General features: G+C 40.8%; 1 protein-coding gene across 1 annotated transcript in view; it reads left to right on the forward strand.

Annotated features, from left to right (window-relative positions):
* Positions 1 to 2,250: 2,250 nt before the first annotated feature.
* The window catches only part of ofcc1 (orofacial cleft 1 candidate 1), an 86,404-nt gene continuing 70,392 nt past the window's right edge, over positions 2,251 to 18,262 (forward strand). The window contains exons 1-10 of the mRNA XM_061094311.1: positions 2,251 to 2,268; positions 6,661 to 6,727; positions 7,098 to 7,277; positions 10,651 to 10,755; positions 11,396 to 11,479; positions 14,314 to 14,538; positions 14,828 to 14,925; positions 16,253 to 16,339; positions 16,644 to 16,714; positions 17,944 to 18,073. Coding sequence (XP_060950294.1) covers positions 2,251 to 2,268; positions 6,661 to 6,727; positions 7,098 to 7,277; positions 10,651 to 10,755; positions 11,396 to 11,479; positions 14,314 to 14,538; positions 14,828 to 14,925; positions 16,253 to 16,339; positions 16,644 to 16,714; positions 17,944 to 18,073 — 1,065 coding nt within the window. The remainder of the gene's footprint in view (positions 2,269 to 6,660; positions 6,728 to 7,097; positions 7,278 to 10,650; positions 10,756 to 11,395; positions 11,480 to 14,313; positions 14,539 to 14,827; positions 14,926 to 16,252; positions 16,340 to 16,643; positions 16,715 to 17,943; positions 18,074 to 18,262) is intronic.

Below are 18,262 nucleotides of genomic sequence, written 5' to 3' on the forward strand. Positions count from 1 at the left end.
CTGCCCTTTTTCTACCCCGACTGTCAGCTGTGCTAACTCTCTGTCTTGAGGGAGACAGGGTTGTTGTCAAACACTAAGAAGGCCTCTGTCCACAAGCAAATAAAATATTCTTTGCTGCACGGTGCCCGGTCCCTCGGTGACTATTGAATTACATCCCTTATCTGTGTTCAGGGGGGAAAAAGAATGTCAAACGAAGATTTCAGGTCGCATGCCATTGAAAAGGGAAGGTGCCCCTTTCTAGTTCAACACAGGCCGCACTGTCATAGTGGATTAGGAGTTGATTGAGGTTAGGTGAGTGGATGACAGAGGAGATGGTCATTCTCAGGGCAGGAGAGGGAGTTAGGGTAAAAACGGGTTGTACTTCGGATGTTGTACCATATCATGGCAGATGTCATACTTCCTTTAAGTATTATTGTGTGATATAAGCGGTATGGGCCAATGTGTGGTTCATTGCTGTGTGTTTGTACCTTTAGTCATTATATTTTGGGATAATAATACACAACCTCCTTATTCATCATTCAAATTATTCAAAAATATAAAATATATTTCAACAATCAAAAAATATTAGTAGGATTTTGGGTATGGGAGAAGGCCAGAAGAAAGGCATTATATATTAATTACATATCAGCAGCGTTACCGTTAGTTGCTGTTTAACTCCAATTTGGTAAGTCTAGACATTTTACTACAGTGGCGGATCTAGGATTTTTCTAAACCCGGGGCCAGCATCCCCTTGGCCCCACCCCTGGATTTACCCCTGTGTTGTTGTGATTAAACAAGGAAACAGTGCTGTGTCGCATGGATTTAAAACCTCTGTATATGGATAATTTGCTGTTAGGTGTTGGCAGTGCGTGTTCGAATGAATGTATTGTTTAGTTAGCACATGAGATAATTTGATATAGCAGTGAAGTCAAACATAGCTTTTTGGACATTTGCTAACTCCGGCGAGTGCTTTACACTGGTAGGACTTCAGGGGTTTTCATGCACATACTGTAATATATTCACATATGGCTTTCGACAGAGAGCTTGAACCCAAAGTGGAAAAGTAAATCAGTAATTTATGTGGTTAACAATAGGGCTGGCACTCTCATTGGTTAGGGAGCCAGCCTTTGGCAGGAGGCTTGCAGTTTTAACAACTAATGGATGTATTTTTCTCACAACATCACAATTTTTACAGCCTGTATAAAACATTTATACAGACACGCACACGCACACACACACCCATATCAGTAATTCACACAAGCAGCTCTTAAATTAAAAACAGCAATGTTGGGGTGTCTTTAAATCAATAAAATACAAATGTAGAGGAAATGCAGCAGAGCAAGTCTCTATCTGAACATATTGTCCTTCCGTTGTGTAGTTGCTGATAAGTGCCATTGGACACAAATAGACACAGCTGGAGCCCTAGCCCAAGAGTTTTATTCCCCTCACTTACACAATCAAGTTGTTTTTTTTGTTTGTTTTTTCGTGGGCCACGATAAGGTGCATGGATATCCTGTGGTCTTTGCCTAGTTAATGTGCACGGACTGCACACTGGCTCTACTTTCACTGAGTTATTACACCGGGTGTAATTTGAAACAATTACAAAAACATTGGCCCACTTGTTACAACACTCATTTTCCCTCACATAGACAAACCACAGATTCAATAGCTTTACATGTTTTTCAATCACACCCAGTGGAGCAGTGTTCAGTGTGAAAAAGTATAGCATTTCATCCTAGCTCGCATGGTATGGGATAATCTTTCACATTTTGCCTGGGGTTTGTTTTGCTATTTCAGCAGAAACTTGTGCAAGCCATGTGAATTACCATAGGAAAAGATGATAAAAACCCAAACGCTATTGTATCAGATATAAATGAATAAGCTATTTGAATAATCAGGGCAAATAATTTGTCAGTGATAATAAACAGTGTTTATTGTCCTTTATTCTCCGAGATGCATTGCAGAGATAACACTTTTAAACACACAAGCAGGGGAGAGATAGTGTAACACTGCTCGGAATGAGGGAATGAGGCTCAGGATCTCTTCTGCAAATTTAAGCTTGAATAACTCCAACAAAATTTCAATTTGTAGGCATATTTAAAACTGCACTTAAAATGTATATATATATCGCCTTCATGGGCAGTTCAGATTTTTGAAAGGTTTTACATTGTTCTTGTTTTCACAGATTTCTCCTCATATTTTCCTGCACTATGCTCTTCAGTCCTTCAGAGATCGCGGTTGCCCGGCGATGATCTTTTGCAGTTTATGGACATGGACACCTTTGGCACCGTGAGTACAATTTCACTCCTGGCCCCTCTAAGCAGCGTAGAGTCGAACACAAAGAGTCCAGGCCATGCAGGCTACACCTCCATCTCTCTCCCTCTGAAGGTGCTGGTGCAGTCTGACCATTGACATTTAGCATTCCTCAGCGCTGCCTCTGGGTTCTCAATGGGGGATTGAGGGGTGCAGAGGCCAGAGCTTGGTTCTCAAGGGTAAAAACAAAAAGGCTCTTGAAAATCCCAAAGAGTTCCCATGATCCCAGGAAAGACCTTGATCCGACCTGTGTTGGATTTCCATTCCTCGCATTAGGGCACACAGAAAGTACATATTTGGCGGATTTATTTTGTCTTGTGCACTGGATGTTTGGAGGGTGGATTGCAATGGTTTACTTGACAGGCCCTAAAATATTTGGCTTGGTGGTTTGGCAATAATGTCAATTTGTTAAAGTTTGGCAGTTTAGGCCAGGAAGTTGTTTTTTTCTTCATAATTATTCAGCATTTGTGGTCTTCACAGACATTTCTGAGTCGGTGCAGGAGCCTGTAGTGACATTTTATAGTGGAAAGTTTTCAAAGTCATTTTTCAAGGTTTTTTCCCCAGTAACATACATAATCTGTTAGCATCAAAGGAGCACACATGCATATATAATTGAGTAATTCACTTAAAGGGGGCCAGCGTAGATTAATTAAGCTTGAATACTAATTATGTTTTCTGTCTACACCAACTGACGCCGTTGTTGTTTAATAAGAAACCGTTTGGTGGGTCAGAATTACTCTGCATATATAAGGCTGCTCCACAAATTCGCATGGTTTCACATTTTAGTTTTTTTTTATGCCTTTGAAACAAAGCACTACCTTATCTTTAATTTTCTACATAAAAATTCTTTGTAGACGTTCATGAGACATTTTATCGAGACGGCCATTCTTAATTATGTTTCAAGATAAAAATGACACTTAAAAAATATTTTAAAAAACATATCTACTTTTACTTCTTTGTTGATTTGAAGACATTCAGTCCCTTTCTTTATCATGTCTGACATTATATCATTGCACCCCATGAAGATACACTGTATATTTACACATACAACATATTTATATTAAGAAATTATTTAATTCCACTATATGTACAATCGTTCACATTGCCATGATTAGGATCACAACCACGGAGTAACAGAATAACCTTTGGTGATTCTTTAAGTAAGACACAAGGCATATGCAGTTGTCTCTGTGTAAAGCTCTTAAGACCCTTGTCATTTCCAGAAGCACTCTTGCCCTTGAATCCTTTTGCCTTCGCTCGCACCGGGTGCTTTCCGGGAAATGGTAGCTCCAAGTAGCTCTGTGAAGACGCGTCTGTCTGCACTCCCCTGGCAAGCAGCGCGCACAGGGACAGAGGACGACAGCTCAAAGCCGGGCCCTTGTTTACAGCAGCGCGGGGAAGAAAACAGGCAGACGTAAATGAGGGTTGACGGTTTCATGAAGCACAATTGGTTGATGGCAGATTCAATGTGACTGGGCTGAACTGGGCGATGATCCGTACAGTATGCAAAATTCACTTTCTAGCTTGTCTGTGCCCACCAGCCCCTAGCAGCGAGCGGTCTTCCCCAAGCCCTTCTAGCGATGCCTGTGAATGCAGCAAGAAGTGAACAAGGGTCTGTTGTGTTCAATTCTTTTTGACAACACTCAAAAAAAAATGTCATGGATTTTTTTTTTTGTCACCAGCTATAAATGATTTTTTTTTTTTTTTCTCATGTTCGCTGCAAAGTAGGCATATTGTTTGCTACACAGTGGAATGAAGAAAAGCAGTGAGGAGGTTTACACTGAGAGATGACAGGAGAATAAACAGAGGCTATTGCATTGTGTTACTTTTATATGATTGTTATAGTGAACCCAAATTTCTAAGCATGTGACTTCGATGCAGCACCATGTGTTTAATGGATGCACGTGCAGTGGGACAGGCAGGGCGTAAGGAATCTAATCCTGCACCGAGTCCATTTACATTTCTGCTATATCATACTTCTTAGGTATTAAATTGCAATTTCTACATCAGAAGATCCACTTTATTTCAGAAAACCTCTATGATACCTTTTCCCCCCGGGATTGAATTGTTGTTTATCGTTTCAGAAATGCAACATCTGCTGTTCCATCCAGTTATGGCACATTAAACAACAGTCCTTTTATTACAAAGAGCATGCTGTCAATGTCAGTGGGGCCCAGGGAGCGAGATGAGAACCAGGCATTTTTCTTAGCTTTCTCCAGACAGAGACGCTTACATGGGGCCGTGTGTGGATTAGATTTTTTGTGACAATGACCTAAAGCATTAGGCCTGGGGAGTATGTACTGTACTCCTTCTGTGTACTTTCGCTGGTGTGTTTACTAAGTGTATTTTTTTTCCACGGAACTTAAGGGCGATAATACATTCACAGTAATCAGAGGATTTATTGACATTTACAGGACATGGAGCTAATTCACTTTGCATAACGCCAGAAATCGCCACTGTTAGACAAGAGAAAAACTACGGGGGGGGGGGAAATAAATAAAAAGAAAAATACTTTAGAATATTTCTAAGACAATAAATAACTCAAGTAGTAGTCTTAAAATGTTATGACAGTTGTATTATAGGAATATATGTCAGTGTCTGTATTATGTGTGTGCATTAAAGGCAGTTATATATAAAGAAGATGATATTCTGGATTATTCGACACAGCAATGTGGGTGATAAACAAAATAAATTTGTTTAGCCTCAGATAAAACTTAATGGAATTTCTTCATTGGTCTTTTGAAAAAGTCTTTAGCCCTAAAGGCAAACCGCAAATAAAGTAGTGTTATTTTCCATCGTTCTAATTTGATGATTAATTACATTAGCAAACAAACTATCAACCCCCGACAATAACTTTCATGGTGTCTGTTGTTAAATGACTGAGGAACAATTTTCAAGTGTCAAGTAAAAAAATAGGATTTACTGTCGAGGGACATTATTCCAAATAGGGTTTCAGAAATGACTTTAAGGATCTAATAACAATCAAAAATTCAATACCATATAATGGATGTAAATATCATGGAGCTAATTTAAATGACTGCTTTAGTTTACAACACAATTTTGTGTTAAGTGTCCTGCTACAACACAAAACTAATGGTGATTGTTTGCAATTATTTTTATTGAGCGAAATGACCTGATTAATTTTCCTGTAATTGTGTCAGGGAGATTCCCAATTTGCGCAACTGTACGCACCCAAACAATATATAACCTGCAGAAAGGTGTGTCAAGTGTGTGACAAAAATGAATATAGAAGAAAAAACACAGCACACAGCCACAGTCACCAGTGATGCAGCACTTGCCAGTCTCAAACGCCGCCCTATGTGAAATTCAGAAAAAAAACTGATTGGTACCCAGTCGAAAAGAAAATGGTTTTTAAATAAGTTACAATTAGATAAGCATTAATCTCAGTGGTATAAATGAATGTCTTGCTGTAGGGCTTGTTGAATGTAAAAACAGATTTACAAAAACTCCTCTTACCAGATTGGTCTGGAAGTAGTCCCCCTCCATTTTAATTGCTCTGTCATTTAGAGTCGAAATAAGCCCCCCCACCCTCTCTGTCCCTTGATTTTGTCTTTGAAATTAAATATTGTATACAAATACATGCTGTTCATGGGCATGAGCACAGTTCATCATTGAAATCTGCATAAAATAATGCTTAAAAAGCTCCATACGCTTTGAGCAATGGAGCCCTTTTATATGGTGCATTCTTATGTAAACATATCCTTAACGAAAACAACTACTTATGCCTTTTTCCTCAGCTTTCTTATTGTTGTGCTTGTCCGCAGAAATGAGAGAAATGTGGGAATGAGCAGTTTGTTCCACATGCAGTTGATTTCAAAGAAACCCACACTTGCTTTCATATATCATTTTTGTATTTTCTTTCTGGTGCAGACCACCTACAACACTATACAGCATTATATACAGTGGTAGGGTGGTATATATGTACAATTGAGCCTATTTTTCTCTCTCCTTCTCGACTTTGGTTTGAGGTCACGTGAATGAAAATAATGAGAACTGTGTCTGGATTTCCATATTTATTTACATGTACAACTCTATGCCGACTCATGCCGCCTGTGCAATAATGCATAATGTTCCAGGAGAGAGTGTTGGTGCCCATTCAGTTCAGAAACAAGAAGGAAGTATTTTAATGTGACCTTCATTACACATTCGTGTCAACTTTTCTTATCTATTTATGATTACATTTTTTTCCACTCCTGTTGTTCAATTAGTGCTTGACCCCTTTAGCGGCGATGTAAATTAAATGACATTTCAGTGTCATCCCATATTTAAAATACTGTGTTAGTTGCGGATCATAAATGATGATCTTCACTCTGCAGCTAATTTATTCATTTAACAATTTCCCTCCAGAAGTTAAAGCAGAAGGCTCTGAAGCAACCTAAGCAGAAGAAATCCAAGTCGGCTGAATTTCTGATGGGTGAGTCCTGCTTGATGAGTTATTGCTCATAATTTGTGTAAGGATTAATTAACTAATTACAGACAAATGGCTTTGGGCTAAATTTTGCTCTTGCTTGTCAGGGCGCAATTTGTAATTATTTTAATCATTTCTTCTTCTTCTCTTTTTTCTCCTCCTCCTGCAAGATTCTGATTTAATTTTAACCTAAATGTGTTTTAGTGTAATTTTGAGTGGGATGAACTTGAACATTTTAAGACAGAAATCACCAACAGAAAAATATTGCGGCTATTAAAAATGCATTTTTGAATAAGTCACTTTGACTTAACTATTGTATTGGCCTCTTATGTCCCTATTTGTGTTTTTTTAAATATGTTTCTACTTATGTGATCAGGGGAAGAAGAGAGGGATGTAGTAGTAGGCATAGAAAACCCAGCTTTTAATGGAGGAGGAAGTGCCAAGTCTTCTGTTCCTCTGGTTTGGTTGGGAAGAGAAATTCGAGGTGACAGGCCGGATAGCACCCTTGCAGCTCACCCAAAAAAAATGGAGCTGCAAGCCCCTGCCAAAGAAAGAGGTGAAGCTTCATTCTTCATTAGCCTCAAATTTGTTGACAGTAGATGTGTTCCTGATCTAACCTTTCTCTCTAACTCTCTCCATCTCTCTCTCTCTCTCTCTCTCTCTCTCTCTCCATTCGAGAGGGCTCTTGGTCCCTGCATTCCAAGGCTAGCGTGTCCTAACAAGCAACCCTCGTATAAGTTCTTCCTCTGCCGGAGAACGCAACAGTAGTGGGTGTTCTATCTCTATCTAGAAGTACCCTCGACACAATCAGCCTTAACTCCCACTCTCGGCTACATGCCTTGTGGTGGGCTACAGTCATAGGAGAGTGCATTTACATATGCTACTACGCTACCACGCCGATCCACTGTCTGTGGTGTACTCAGAACGCCCCCGAAACACGGCTTAAGGCCAATCAGGCATACGAATATGCCGCCTTATAATTCAGTATGTCAGGGAGAACTCTTGAGGAATGGGATGGTAAATTAGGATGTGTTCAAGGCTGCAAGCGTGCCAGTTTTCTCAGGGATGAGTCACGTTAGATTCTTGATTTAATGTGCTATATTCTGTTTTTGCTGTACATGGCAAGTAATTATTAGCAATTATTTGCATTATGTTTCATGCACAAAAGGTATGATCATACTTGGTGTATTGAATCAGCAGATGAACACAAATTAAAACAATGAACCAGCATGAATGAATAATGTTAAATCTAAACAAGGGAGCAGTTTTTCACCGTTATATTATCATTTATTTTGGTGTTGAGAACAATGATAACATGGTAACTGTCCTGTACATAATGAGGGTCAGATTGCAAATATAAGAGAGAGAGGACTTCTGTTATATCTGGCTGTTTGGTTTAACGAGTCTGAAGATTAACTTTCTTAACTATAACTGAGAATAATAGAAGAATTAGACAAAGAAATAATGTATGTGGAGCTGTCATTTATTGGAATCTCCACATAAATAGACAAAATGACCTAAAATCCCGGCAAACAACTATAAGCAAAAAGTGCTCAGGTGGCCAAAAAAAAATCTGTATTATTGTTGCTTGAAGATCCACTAAGCAAAGATTAAATGGTTGGTAGGAGCTTGTGTTAATCTGGTGAGACCCGAGGGTCCAGGACTGCAATCACCACATAGTGCCCAGAACTTCCAAGAGTTGCAAACTCAAGCAAAGAGGAGATGGATCAAATGGCCCAAGATATAATAACAGTCATTGTCAACAATGGCAGTTGAACAGTCAAGGTAGGAGGAGGGACATCATCCATCCAGTGAACCTGCATCTAGTTAGATAGATGGTTGAAATCCATCGACATGTTTGGTCTACCAGAGAAGTTTAAAGCCAGTGTGTATCAGGATTATTTGTCCAAACCCAGAGAGGAGGGGCACGATCAGGAGCTGAAGACCATCGCTGAGGCCATCAGCGCAGGAGTTAAATAACAAAACCTGCAAAAAAGAACATCTACAGACATCTTGACCTCAGCCAGGGATTAGCAGCTGTTGATGGACCCCAAACAGCAGCTGATGTTCACCAACCATATTGTAGCTACCACCCTGTGACAAGATGTTGTCATTATGTCCTGTTGGAACTTAAAGGCTCCACTGGAAAAAGTGGACAACACTGATTGACAAATGTCAGCCGGCCAGAGATGCAGTTAGGTGTCTCCCATTGGAGGTCAGATGAAGGGCATCGGCATCAGACAGGGACATCGAGGTTAAAAGGAAAAGGAGAGCCTTCTACTGTCTCACCAATGCAGCATATAAGACAATAAAAATATCTATTCTATATCTATATCTTTATATATATCTATTACTTATTTGCTCTTAACTGTGCTAATGTCCAGTTGCAGCAGCACATGTATGATCCACTGGGCATTATTTCTCTCTCACTATTTGTCTCAAATATTTTAACTTAATTTATTATTGGTTATTGCACCGAGTATAATATTTGCATAAACAAACAATAAATCCAAAGTAACCAAATTCGGCGCACAAAACAATCAACTCTTTTATTGGGTCGTGCGAATGTGCACTATAGTTCAGCGCCTTTATTGGAAGATCACAAAGATTGTTCCTCGCGTGTGACACTCCGGTTTGGCCTTTACCAAAGTCATCTCTCATTCTCTGCTAACTGTAACTCTGGCTGGCAAGAAGTGCCCAGTTATTGATATTACACATGTAGGAAGAGACAATGGATATTTTCATTAGAGAGATGAACTGGGGGACAGCCAGACTATTGAGGTAAATCACAGATATGATTCAAAAGGCGATCCAGGAAAGCGCGTACCATTATGCAAATTTGTGTTTGAAGAAAGGGTTTCATAACCTCTGAGCTATTTGCTTGGAAATTGTTCAAACTCCCTGTTAACGATGTAGAAGGGATTTAGCACGTGAATTTCAGTCAATTTATGATGCCACTGAGGAGTCATAAGGCTGCTCCTTGTTTAATAAGTATTTCAGTGGGACTGTTCAACTACGAGCTAGGACAGAGTGTAAAAAAAAAAATAACTCATTTCGTATGAGCACAAAGAAATCTGAGTGAGCTTTCTTTGGGCTGCGGCCTAGTGGGCCAGTGGTGCTCCAATGCAAACACACAGAGATTTCTGATGTGTCCAAGTACCAAATACCCTCAGCCTTCTGTAAAAGCAATCCTTGTGCGGAATATGTAACATGATTTAATACACCACGCATATTTTTGCCCCACAACCTGAGAAATACAAGTAAAGCAATTTAGATTTCGGTGAAATATTCAGGGTCTGTAATGAGAATGATTTGGGGTTAAGAAAGCTGCTTGGTGGCCCCGCAGCCATTTGGATTCCCATAAACTCTGTGGAGCAGCTTGATACCCATAGGTCAGTGATTGCTAATAAGAAGTCAATGAGACATGGGCTCGGGTTATTTTCCTTTGGATCTGCACCTCCAAACTTCCCCAGTCCTCTAGGCCACTGACCTTGGAGTATTTAGAAGGTATTGTCTTTGAAATTCCAGGTACTTTTGAGCTTGTAGACTTTCTCATTAGTTCCTTTTGAACATGGCAAACATATGGCGGTCGTATTTAAGAGATTGCCTGCCGTGACCTTTTGCAGCATGCTAATTAGGCCCCAGAGCACCGCAGGCCATGGAGAGGTGCACTGAGAAACCCGGCAGTCTCTCTCCCAGTCCCCTCTCCCTCCCTGCCTGTGTGCTCCTGTCTTATCTGGTAGCAGCCGCTGCCCCTGCCCTTCGACAGTGTGGGTTTCAAAATTAACATTTCACTTCATGTGCTTCTAATAACCACTAACCTGAACCTGTACAACTCCCCTCTTCCCTTCATCACAACACCGACCCCCCCTCCCCATCAACTCCCAACCTCTTTTCTCTCATTCTCTCCCCTCTTACACTTTACACAGGAGATGAACATGCCCAAAATTACTTTGACCCGTCGTCGGCAGCGCAGACGGACCCAAGACATTGCAGGATGGCTGGGGCCAGCACTGAAGATGAGCTGGAATTAAGTATGCCATTCTCAGTGATAATAGTTCTCCTCGGTTCATTAAAGTGAGGTGAGAGAGATCACTGGCAGCAGACTGCCGTTTGAGACGACAGGCCGGTCTATGTAAATACACCAAATGATGGCATCGCTAGATTGGATACCCAACTTGGTGTCATTGGGGAAGGTCACGTATCTTTGGTCAGTTTCCATTTCAGCGTGGCGCTTTCTCTCCCCCCCCCCTGTCAAGTGACACACGTAGAGCCATATCAATAGTTTGCAGCCCCCCTCCTAAAGTAGGCCTATTAAAAGCGAGCTCTTGGGAGCCAAGTAATATGCATGTTATAATGAAACATGGCTATTAATGGAGAAGCCATTTCACCTGTATCTTTTGGATATCATTGCCGTGTAATATCAAAGGATTCGCCAAACCAAATCTCATCACATGATGACAGGCTGGCTAACAGGCATGTTAATGCTCCTATTTCATTACTCCTCTGCATACACTTGATTTTCACCCCTCTGCAGCCACGGCTAATATCTCTAGATGTGGTCTAGATTGACTTGTATGATAAGCAGCATGTCATTTCGACACACACACAAATGCATGTGATTTTCTGGCACCATTGAGAGTATAGTCATTTTATAATTGTTTTAACTTGTACCATTATTAAATGCAGATGGAAACAGACTGTATCAGACGATGGCCGCACTGTTGGATGAGGACGACACCTTCATAGACATACCTGGTATGTATTCCCTTATTACTGTATCTTGATAAAGCAGCTGGTGTGTTGGCTGAAAATATACACTTTAAACAAGTAAATTTACTCCATTTTACATTATGTTAATTTAGCATTCTTGTAGTTATTCTAACAATATACAGTATAATCTTCTTTTAATAATTTGACTATACTTGATATGTCCTTAAATGTCTTTAGAGAAGTGTATTCATATGTTACAAATATATAATTGATTTGAACTAATATTTTTTTGCAATTCCAGTCACAGGAATAACTTTTGTTTCTCAGGTACATTTGATTTGTAAGAGGCTACTGTCTCCAGTCAAAAACAGATACATTAAAGTGTAAATATATTGAAAGATATAAGCAATCAAATAAAAACAGCAAACTTGTTATAGCATAAAAACAGTTATCACATCAACATAAATAACTATATACAGAGAATAAACAAGACATATTTATGGTATGCAGATGGTGGTGTATTGATAACAATTATAAAACTATCAAACTATCACCAAAATTGCTAAATCCAAAGCAGTTGCCACACTAGTGCCATTGAGTTTTTTAGGTACATTATCTGGAAGAAAAGCTCAGACAGTGAAATCATAAACCACCCAGACAAAAACAAGATGCTACATCTTCCTCGTAACACTGGGAGCAGCGCGAACGTGGAACAAAGACTGGGACTAGAAACGAACCCTCGCAGAAGTCGCTGCTTTCTAAGCACTGCCATTGTTTCGCAGTAGGCGTGTCTTTTCTCATTAGCTCAGTTTCATTTAAAATATGTTGCCAGCCAAGCAACATTGAGGTGGTTTAAGCTTCGCATTGTTCTGGGTGAAGACAGTCGCACCAGATCCTGTTGACATAACGTACATTTCCCTTGTAATTCCAGTGCACAAGTGATGGGTTTAGGCCCGCTTCGACGCAATGGAATTTAGCAGACTCGTATTATTTGCCATTGTCTCGGATTTAGCTGTACCACCGAGATTAGCAGCCCCATCCATTGTCCTGGAATGTTCATGAAATCCCACAGAAAAAGTAAAGAGGATCTTGGATTAGCGGTTCCTCCATGCAATAGGCTGAGCGACAGGGAAGGAAAGAGAGAGAGCTCTTACTTCTGTACTGTTGGATTCCAACTGCGGCGACTGCCAGTTAGCACTCCACCGAGCTACAACAGAACACAAGACAATCACCTTACGCTGTTGTATGGATGCCTCCCACTGGTGTAGGCTGCGAGTCTTTGCAAGTGTAGAACCAGCTCAGTGCATGTCAGTATTGATTCTGACATCTTGTGACTGCTTCTCAGGCTTTTGTCTTTGCTTTTACAGCCTGTCACAAAGCACCTTACACGTTTCACAAGAAAAGAGCATGAATAAGACAAAGTATTAATGAAATGGACAGTGGCCAGTGCTGTAGACGTGTTCTCAGAAAGAAAATCCTGGAGAAATCCCTTGTCTGTCTGTCTAAGATCTTCAGTTCCTCCTTTTTATCTCAATAAATTCTATTGCTTTGGCTTGGAGATGAAAGACCACAGAACTGGCATTCTGTTCATTCTAGTTCTCTGTAAGGCATTAGGCGCTGATATCATCTTCGCTGTGAAAAGCATTAGGCAGTGATAACAGATTTGGCTGTTACACATTTTGGACTGCACACGATGAATACGCAGATCCTCAAAGAATAGGCTACCTAAATACTTTCTACCGACAAGGCAGTGCGTAGTAACTGTTGAGACACGCAGCGAGCGCGTTAGCTCCAGCAGACGATGCTTCTCTGCCTTCAGTGAATGAATTCTAGGTTACTAAAGTAGAAACTAGTTCACACACCACGCAGAAGAAAACTTTCTTGTAGGCTGGTGTGTGGAGCTGGTGTTTGTGTACAAAATCCGAGGGGGAGGCTGATTAGTTTAAATAAAACATTTGTTCAAATAAAACGGAAAATAGTGGTCTAAATATATATATTTTTTTATATAACGTAAAAACAGCCTTAAGCCACAACCACTTCAAAGAAAGTTATAATATGGTCTTTTTGGCTGTCAGTCAATTTTCTATAATGAGTTGAGGATGATATCTTAATTATCTTTTTTATTTGTTTTTAGTAATGTTTCTTTATATAGTTTGGATCCAAAGTTTCTTTGTTTGTCTATAACTGACTAACTGTGTAACTACTATGTGTTTTTCTATATTCAACCCTGTCCCAAAAAAATTAACCTTTTGTTTAATTTATACGAGTATGTCCGATCTTACACTATCCACTTGGTGTCAACACCCAGAGCAAATGGTTACGTTTAGGGACATATAATGGGACGGTGTAATACAGAAAAAAGTTCACAGTTTATTTTAACATTTAACAAGGTTATGCTTGTGATAGGTTGTGCCTTTCCCAAGCATAACCTGCAGAAACCGGACCACAGATAGGACTCTGGATCCAAACTCCTTTAATAACTATAGTGGTTTCTTCATTCAAATACACTCCCTCTTAATATAATCTTTCCAGTAATAACAACTAAACATATCTTGTGTTTGAGTTATGTTGTACAGAAGCAAATATTTAGGAAATATTACATCTTCCTGTAATTCCTTGCATATCAGCGTTTCATCCTTAGTTGCTCATCCTTATTTTCTGCCATATCTTGTATCCAATGGTGTAATGTGTGTGTGGAGAGTTGGGGGCCATCAAAGGCCTCAAGTCTGTGTCTGTGTCCATTTGTGGATGTGGTAAATATACACATCCTTGTGCATGCGTCTTCCTAATGTTTATGTGTGCAGATTCGTGTGTGTGTGTCTCCGTCTCTCTCTGGTTGTGTGTTTGTGCTGCTTGCCCACTGATGCGTATCTCTCCAGGTACACTGCAAGCCTCCGGGGATGAGGAGGTGTTGGAGGTGAAGTCAGGTGATCCGGTGCTTCAGCGGCGACTGATGCTCCACAGTGGTGGTCGTGCCTCGGGGTCCGGGCCCTCCCAGCCCCACGCCACTGCCAGGACCCAGTTTGAGACTGGTGCTGGGCTGGAAGTGGAAGCTGGACCCGAAGCAGGGAGGATGGTAATGGGAAGCGAGAGCACTGTAAAAAGTAAGGCTATCTTTTATTTGTTTTTTTCATTTTCTTTCTTATGCGGAGAGGAATTGTGTTAGTATAGTATTACACTATTATACTACTATACTACAGTAGAGTAAAATGTATTTTCTTTGGGCAAACATGATATATGAAAATCAATCATTCCAGGACATTGCATACATTTTTTCTGTCTCTGTACAGTATTTTCTTCCGATAAAGGTAATTTGTGAATTGACTAAATGCTTGCAGTCATTGTTATTGTGTTTTATATTTAATATGTGACCATATCCACTGCTTCTTGCAGTGAGAATAGCTGAGGAGGTGATCCCCCACTACACCCAGCAGCTGAGGGAGCGTGTGCAGCCTGACATGATCACGCTTGGCAGCCTTTCACTGCAGCAGGTCAGGGCCACAAAGAGGAATATCTGTGTCATCATCCCATACTCACCAACACATCAGCCATGTCCATTATGCTGTGTATCACTGGCTCGGGCTAATGGACATGGAGCGTGTGCATGTGTGCACGTACATTTATCTGTTTCTTTTCGTCTGGTTATAGAAGCCTGTGTGTAGTGTACATGCACGTGTCACTTCATAATTTTCCTTCTCTTTTGTTCTATATTTGTCTATTTGCTCTACTTTTCTTTACCTTTATAAATGTCCCGCATTTCATTTTCAATTCACATCTCAGCTGAATAAACTGAAGCTGAATGAAATTATTTATTTTTGTGGAACATATATTTCAGAGGTTATATAACTCATTGATTCTCGGTTTAAAATCCATGCATGGATTTCAACTTCTTAATCTACGCTGTGATCTCCTCACATAATTAATTTGTTTGTGCAGACACTATTTTTTCCTGTCTTTGAACTTTGTTTTGCATCATTATGCATATTTGTTCCTGAATTACCTTATGGTCTTTTCAGGAAAAAATAGAGCGTGACTACTTTATTTTCCCAGCTGGGGAGACGGGATTTTGTGAACTAGCGTTTCGATATAAAGCTTCTTTCAAATCAAGTGTTTGTATTTCACGATACACAAGAAAAATGGGGTTTCCATTGTGCTGGCAAATCTAGATTGCAATGAAACCCAGACATTAACGCATATGTAAACAGAATATGGAACTTCTATCCACTGTATTTTTACTTCTAATCTCACTTGAAAGGAGAGTAGGAGTATCAAATTATATGAATAGAAAGTAAATGTAATTTGTGCAATAGAGAAAAAGGTTCAACAATGTCTTACCATCAGTTGGAAGCCACAGCAACAGTTGACTCATCCTCCCATACTGGATAATCAGTGGCATGGTGTACTGTATCAGTATTGGGATCAGCGTTATCTTATTCTGCCACAATATGTGTGCGCTCTCCTACTGTTTCCACACCCACCTCCCATTGAAAACACATTATCCACCAGAGATTTCACATCTATTTTAAAATAATAGTGTTTTTCTTCGCTCTCTATTCTGCCGCACAAAGCCTCTACAGAGCGAGACGCTGTCACTTAGCAGTGTCGATGCGTCTGAATGGGCGAGAGTGAATGTGCTGACTGAATGGAAAAAAAAAAAGTACTCATCAAACGCTCCATGTCTTTAGGGTCTGGCTCGGTTTAGATCGCCTGCAGATTGCAGTTGCTCCCTGCGCTTAATTCTGCCATTATGGTGCACTGCACTGTTTCGTAAAGCGGCAGCCAAAGGAAGTGTGCATGTGTGTTTACATGTGTTTCCAGCAAGTGGCTCAGAAGGGACCAGTGAAGAGTGGAGAGTGGGCAACGAGAAGGAAGAAACTAATAGCCTTCCTCACTGGGAATATGAAGGTAAACATCCATAAACTATATGAAGACGTATTGTTTTTAAAGTTATCGGTATAACATTAACATTTCATGAGCAAAAGTCATTAATCCCAATTCTTAATCGCCGCATTTGTCCGTAACGACAAATCTGGGATGCTTACAAACTTCGCTTGTAAATATGTGTTCACAGCCAGCCACAGGAATGAATAACCAACATTATAATTTAGAGTGATGCCATTTAAATTGAAACTGTCAATTAGCCGCTAATGTGAATCATAGTTAACGCATTAACTCTATCTGTTAATACATCCCCTTTAATATTTCAAAGGAGCCCCATTCACAAAGAGACGAAGCGGGAGGAGCAGCGCCACAACCCGGGCTGAACACGCTGCTCCGGTGGTACGTTCCGCCCATTTCATATTTCTCTCCATATGTACAATTTATGTCACATGACTGTAATCATTACTTGTGTGAAAGCCATTTGTATTCCCGCTGACACTCAGGAAGGAATGTAATTCATACACTATATCCTCTGCATGGTTTCTCCTGTCGGCGGGAATTGCATTGTGGGTAGTCTGGCTCCGGGGCACGGAAATCTGTCCATGTCATTGGGCTTGGAGGCGCATCAATTCTTGGTCCATCCACTTTAGAGATCACACATCACATCTCGCGAGCGCAAAGCCCCCACGGGCGACTCGCTTAGCATGTTTAAGTTTTTAGTAATTATGGACTACCATGCCGGCTGACATGATAAAATCAAGAAACTACTGTACACATCAGTATCTCCTCTTGTGTTTGGTTGCTTTATGGGTGGGTGGTTGTCAGACACCAGCCCTGTCAGATGAATGTGGTTCGGAGTTTGGCGAGATGACCTCCTCTCGACAGCCTTGAACCCTGCAAATTCCTTCTGATATCAATGGTGGGTGGCTATTAGACATGGGAGACTTTCTATGCATCACCTAGGGCTACATTTGCCTGAAATTGAATGAGAAATTATTTCACTTTTTCTCTCCACCAGCCTTGCGAAAGAGAAAGAGAAAGAGAGAGAGAGAGAGAGAGAGGAGAAATAAATAAAGACGAGACACGCGGAGCTGACTTGTAGTTTTGTAACAAATGTGTAATTCATTTGTTTCCACTGTTTCTGATTTAATGGAGGTCGAGTAATTGCATTAGGAAGCACACTGTGCCTTGTTGTGAACTGATGAAAGCACATGTAATATTTTTGATAGGCCAACACAGAGGAGGGAGAAAAAGGGAAAGAAAGAGCCGGCGCCTGCCTTTGATGCCGAGCACTTATTTGCTGAATTATCCTTCCTCTTACAAGCATCTTATCCCCAGTCACAGGCAGGCCGGGGCCCCTGTGATATTGCTTTATTTTGAGGAATTAAGAGAGGTGGCGAGGAGACAGAGCGAAGCAACCGCTTATTACATTACCGCTGATAAGATTGAAAGGCCGAGAAAGAGAGAGAGAGGTGGGGGTGGTGGTGTGAGGATGAGGGGGGTTGTTGTGGTGTTTATTAGATTGAGTTGATACAGATTGGAACAACAGAGGGGTCCACAATGCAGGTGGCTGTTAAAAGGGTTTCCTGTGTGTGTGCGTGTGTGTGTGTGTGTTTGTGTGTGTGCAGCGGCAGAATCACCGAAAGCCCGTCGCTCCGAGTGCTGGGGGAAGGCCAAGAGGAGGCGATGGCCAAATTTGAGCAGATGACGGAGCTCCCGGGATCCTCCTCCTCCTCGGCGTCACGGCCCATGTGGCAGGTAAGGTGGGACTGTGGACTGAGGAGCACACAAATAGGAAGTGACACGTTCCCTAATCTCCACACGGGAGGATTCGCGGGCGGAGACAGTCGGTTCTTAAGTGTTTACGAATCTTCCGAAGAAGGGTTGTTTGTACAAAAACAGCCCAATGATGAAATTATGTGAAATGCCGTGATGAATGGGACATGT

The sequence above is a fragment of the Limanda limanda genome, chromosome 20 (genome assembly GCF_963576545.1).
Source record: "Limanda limanda chromosome 20, fLimLim1.1, whole genome shotgun sequence".
NCBI classification, from domain to species: Eukaryota; Metazoa; Chordata; class Actinopteri; order Pleuronectiformes; family Pleuronectidae; genus Limanda; species Limanda limanda.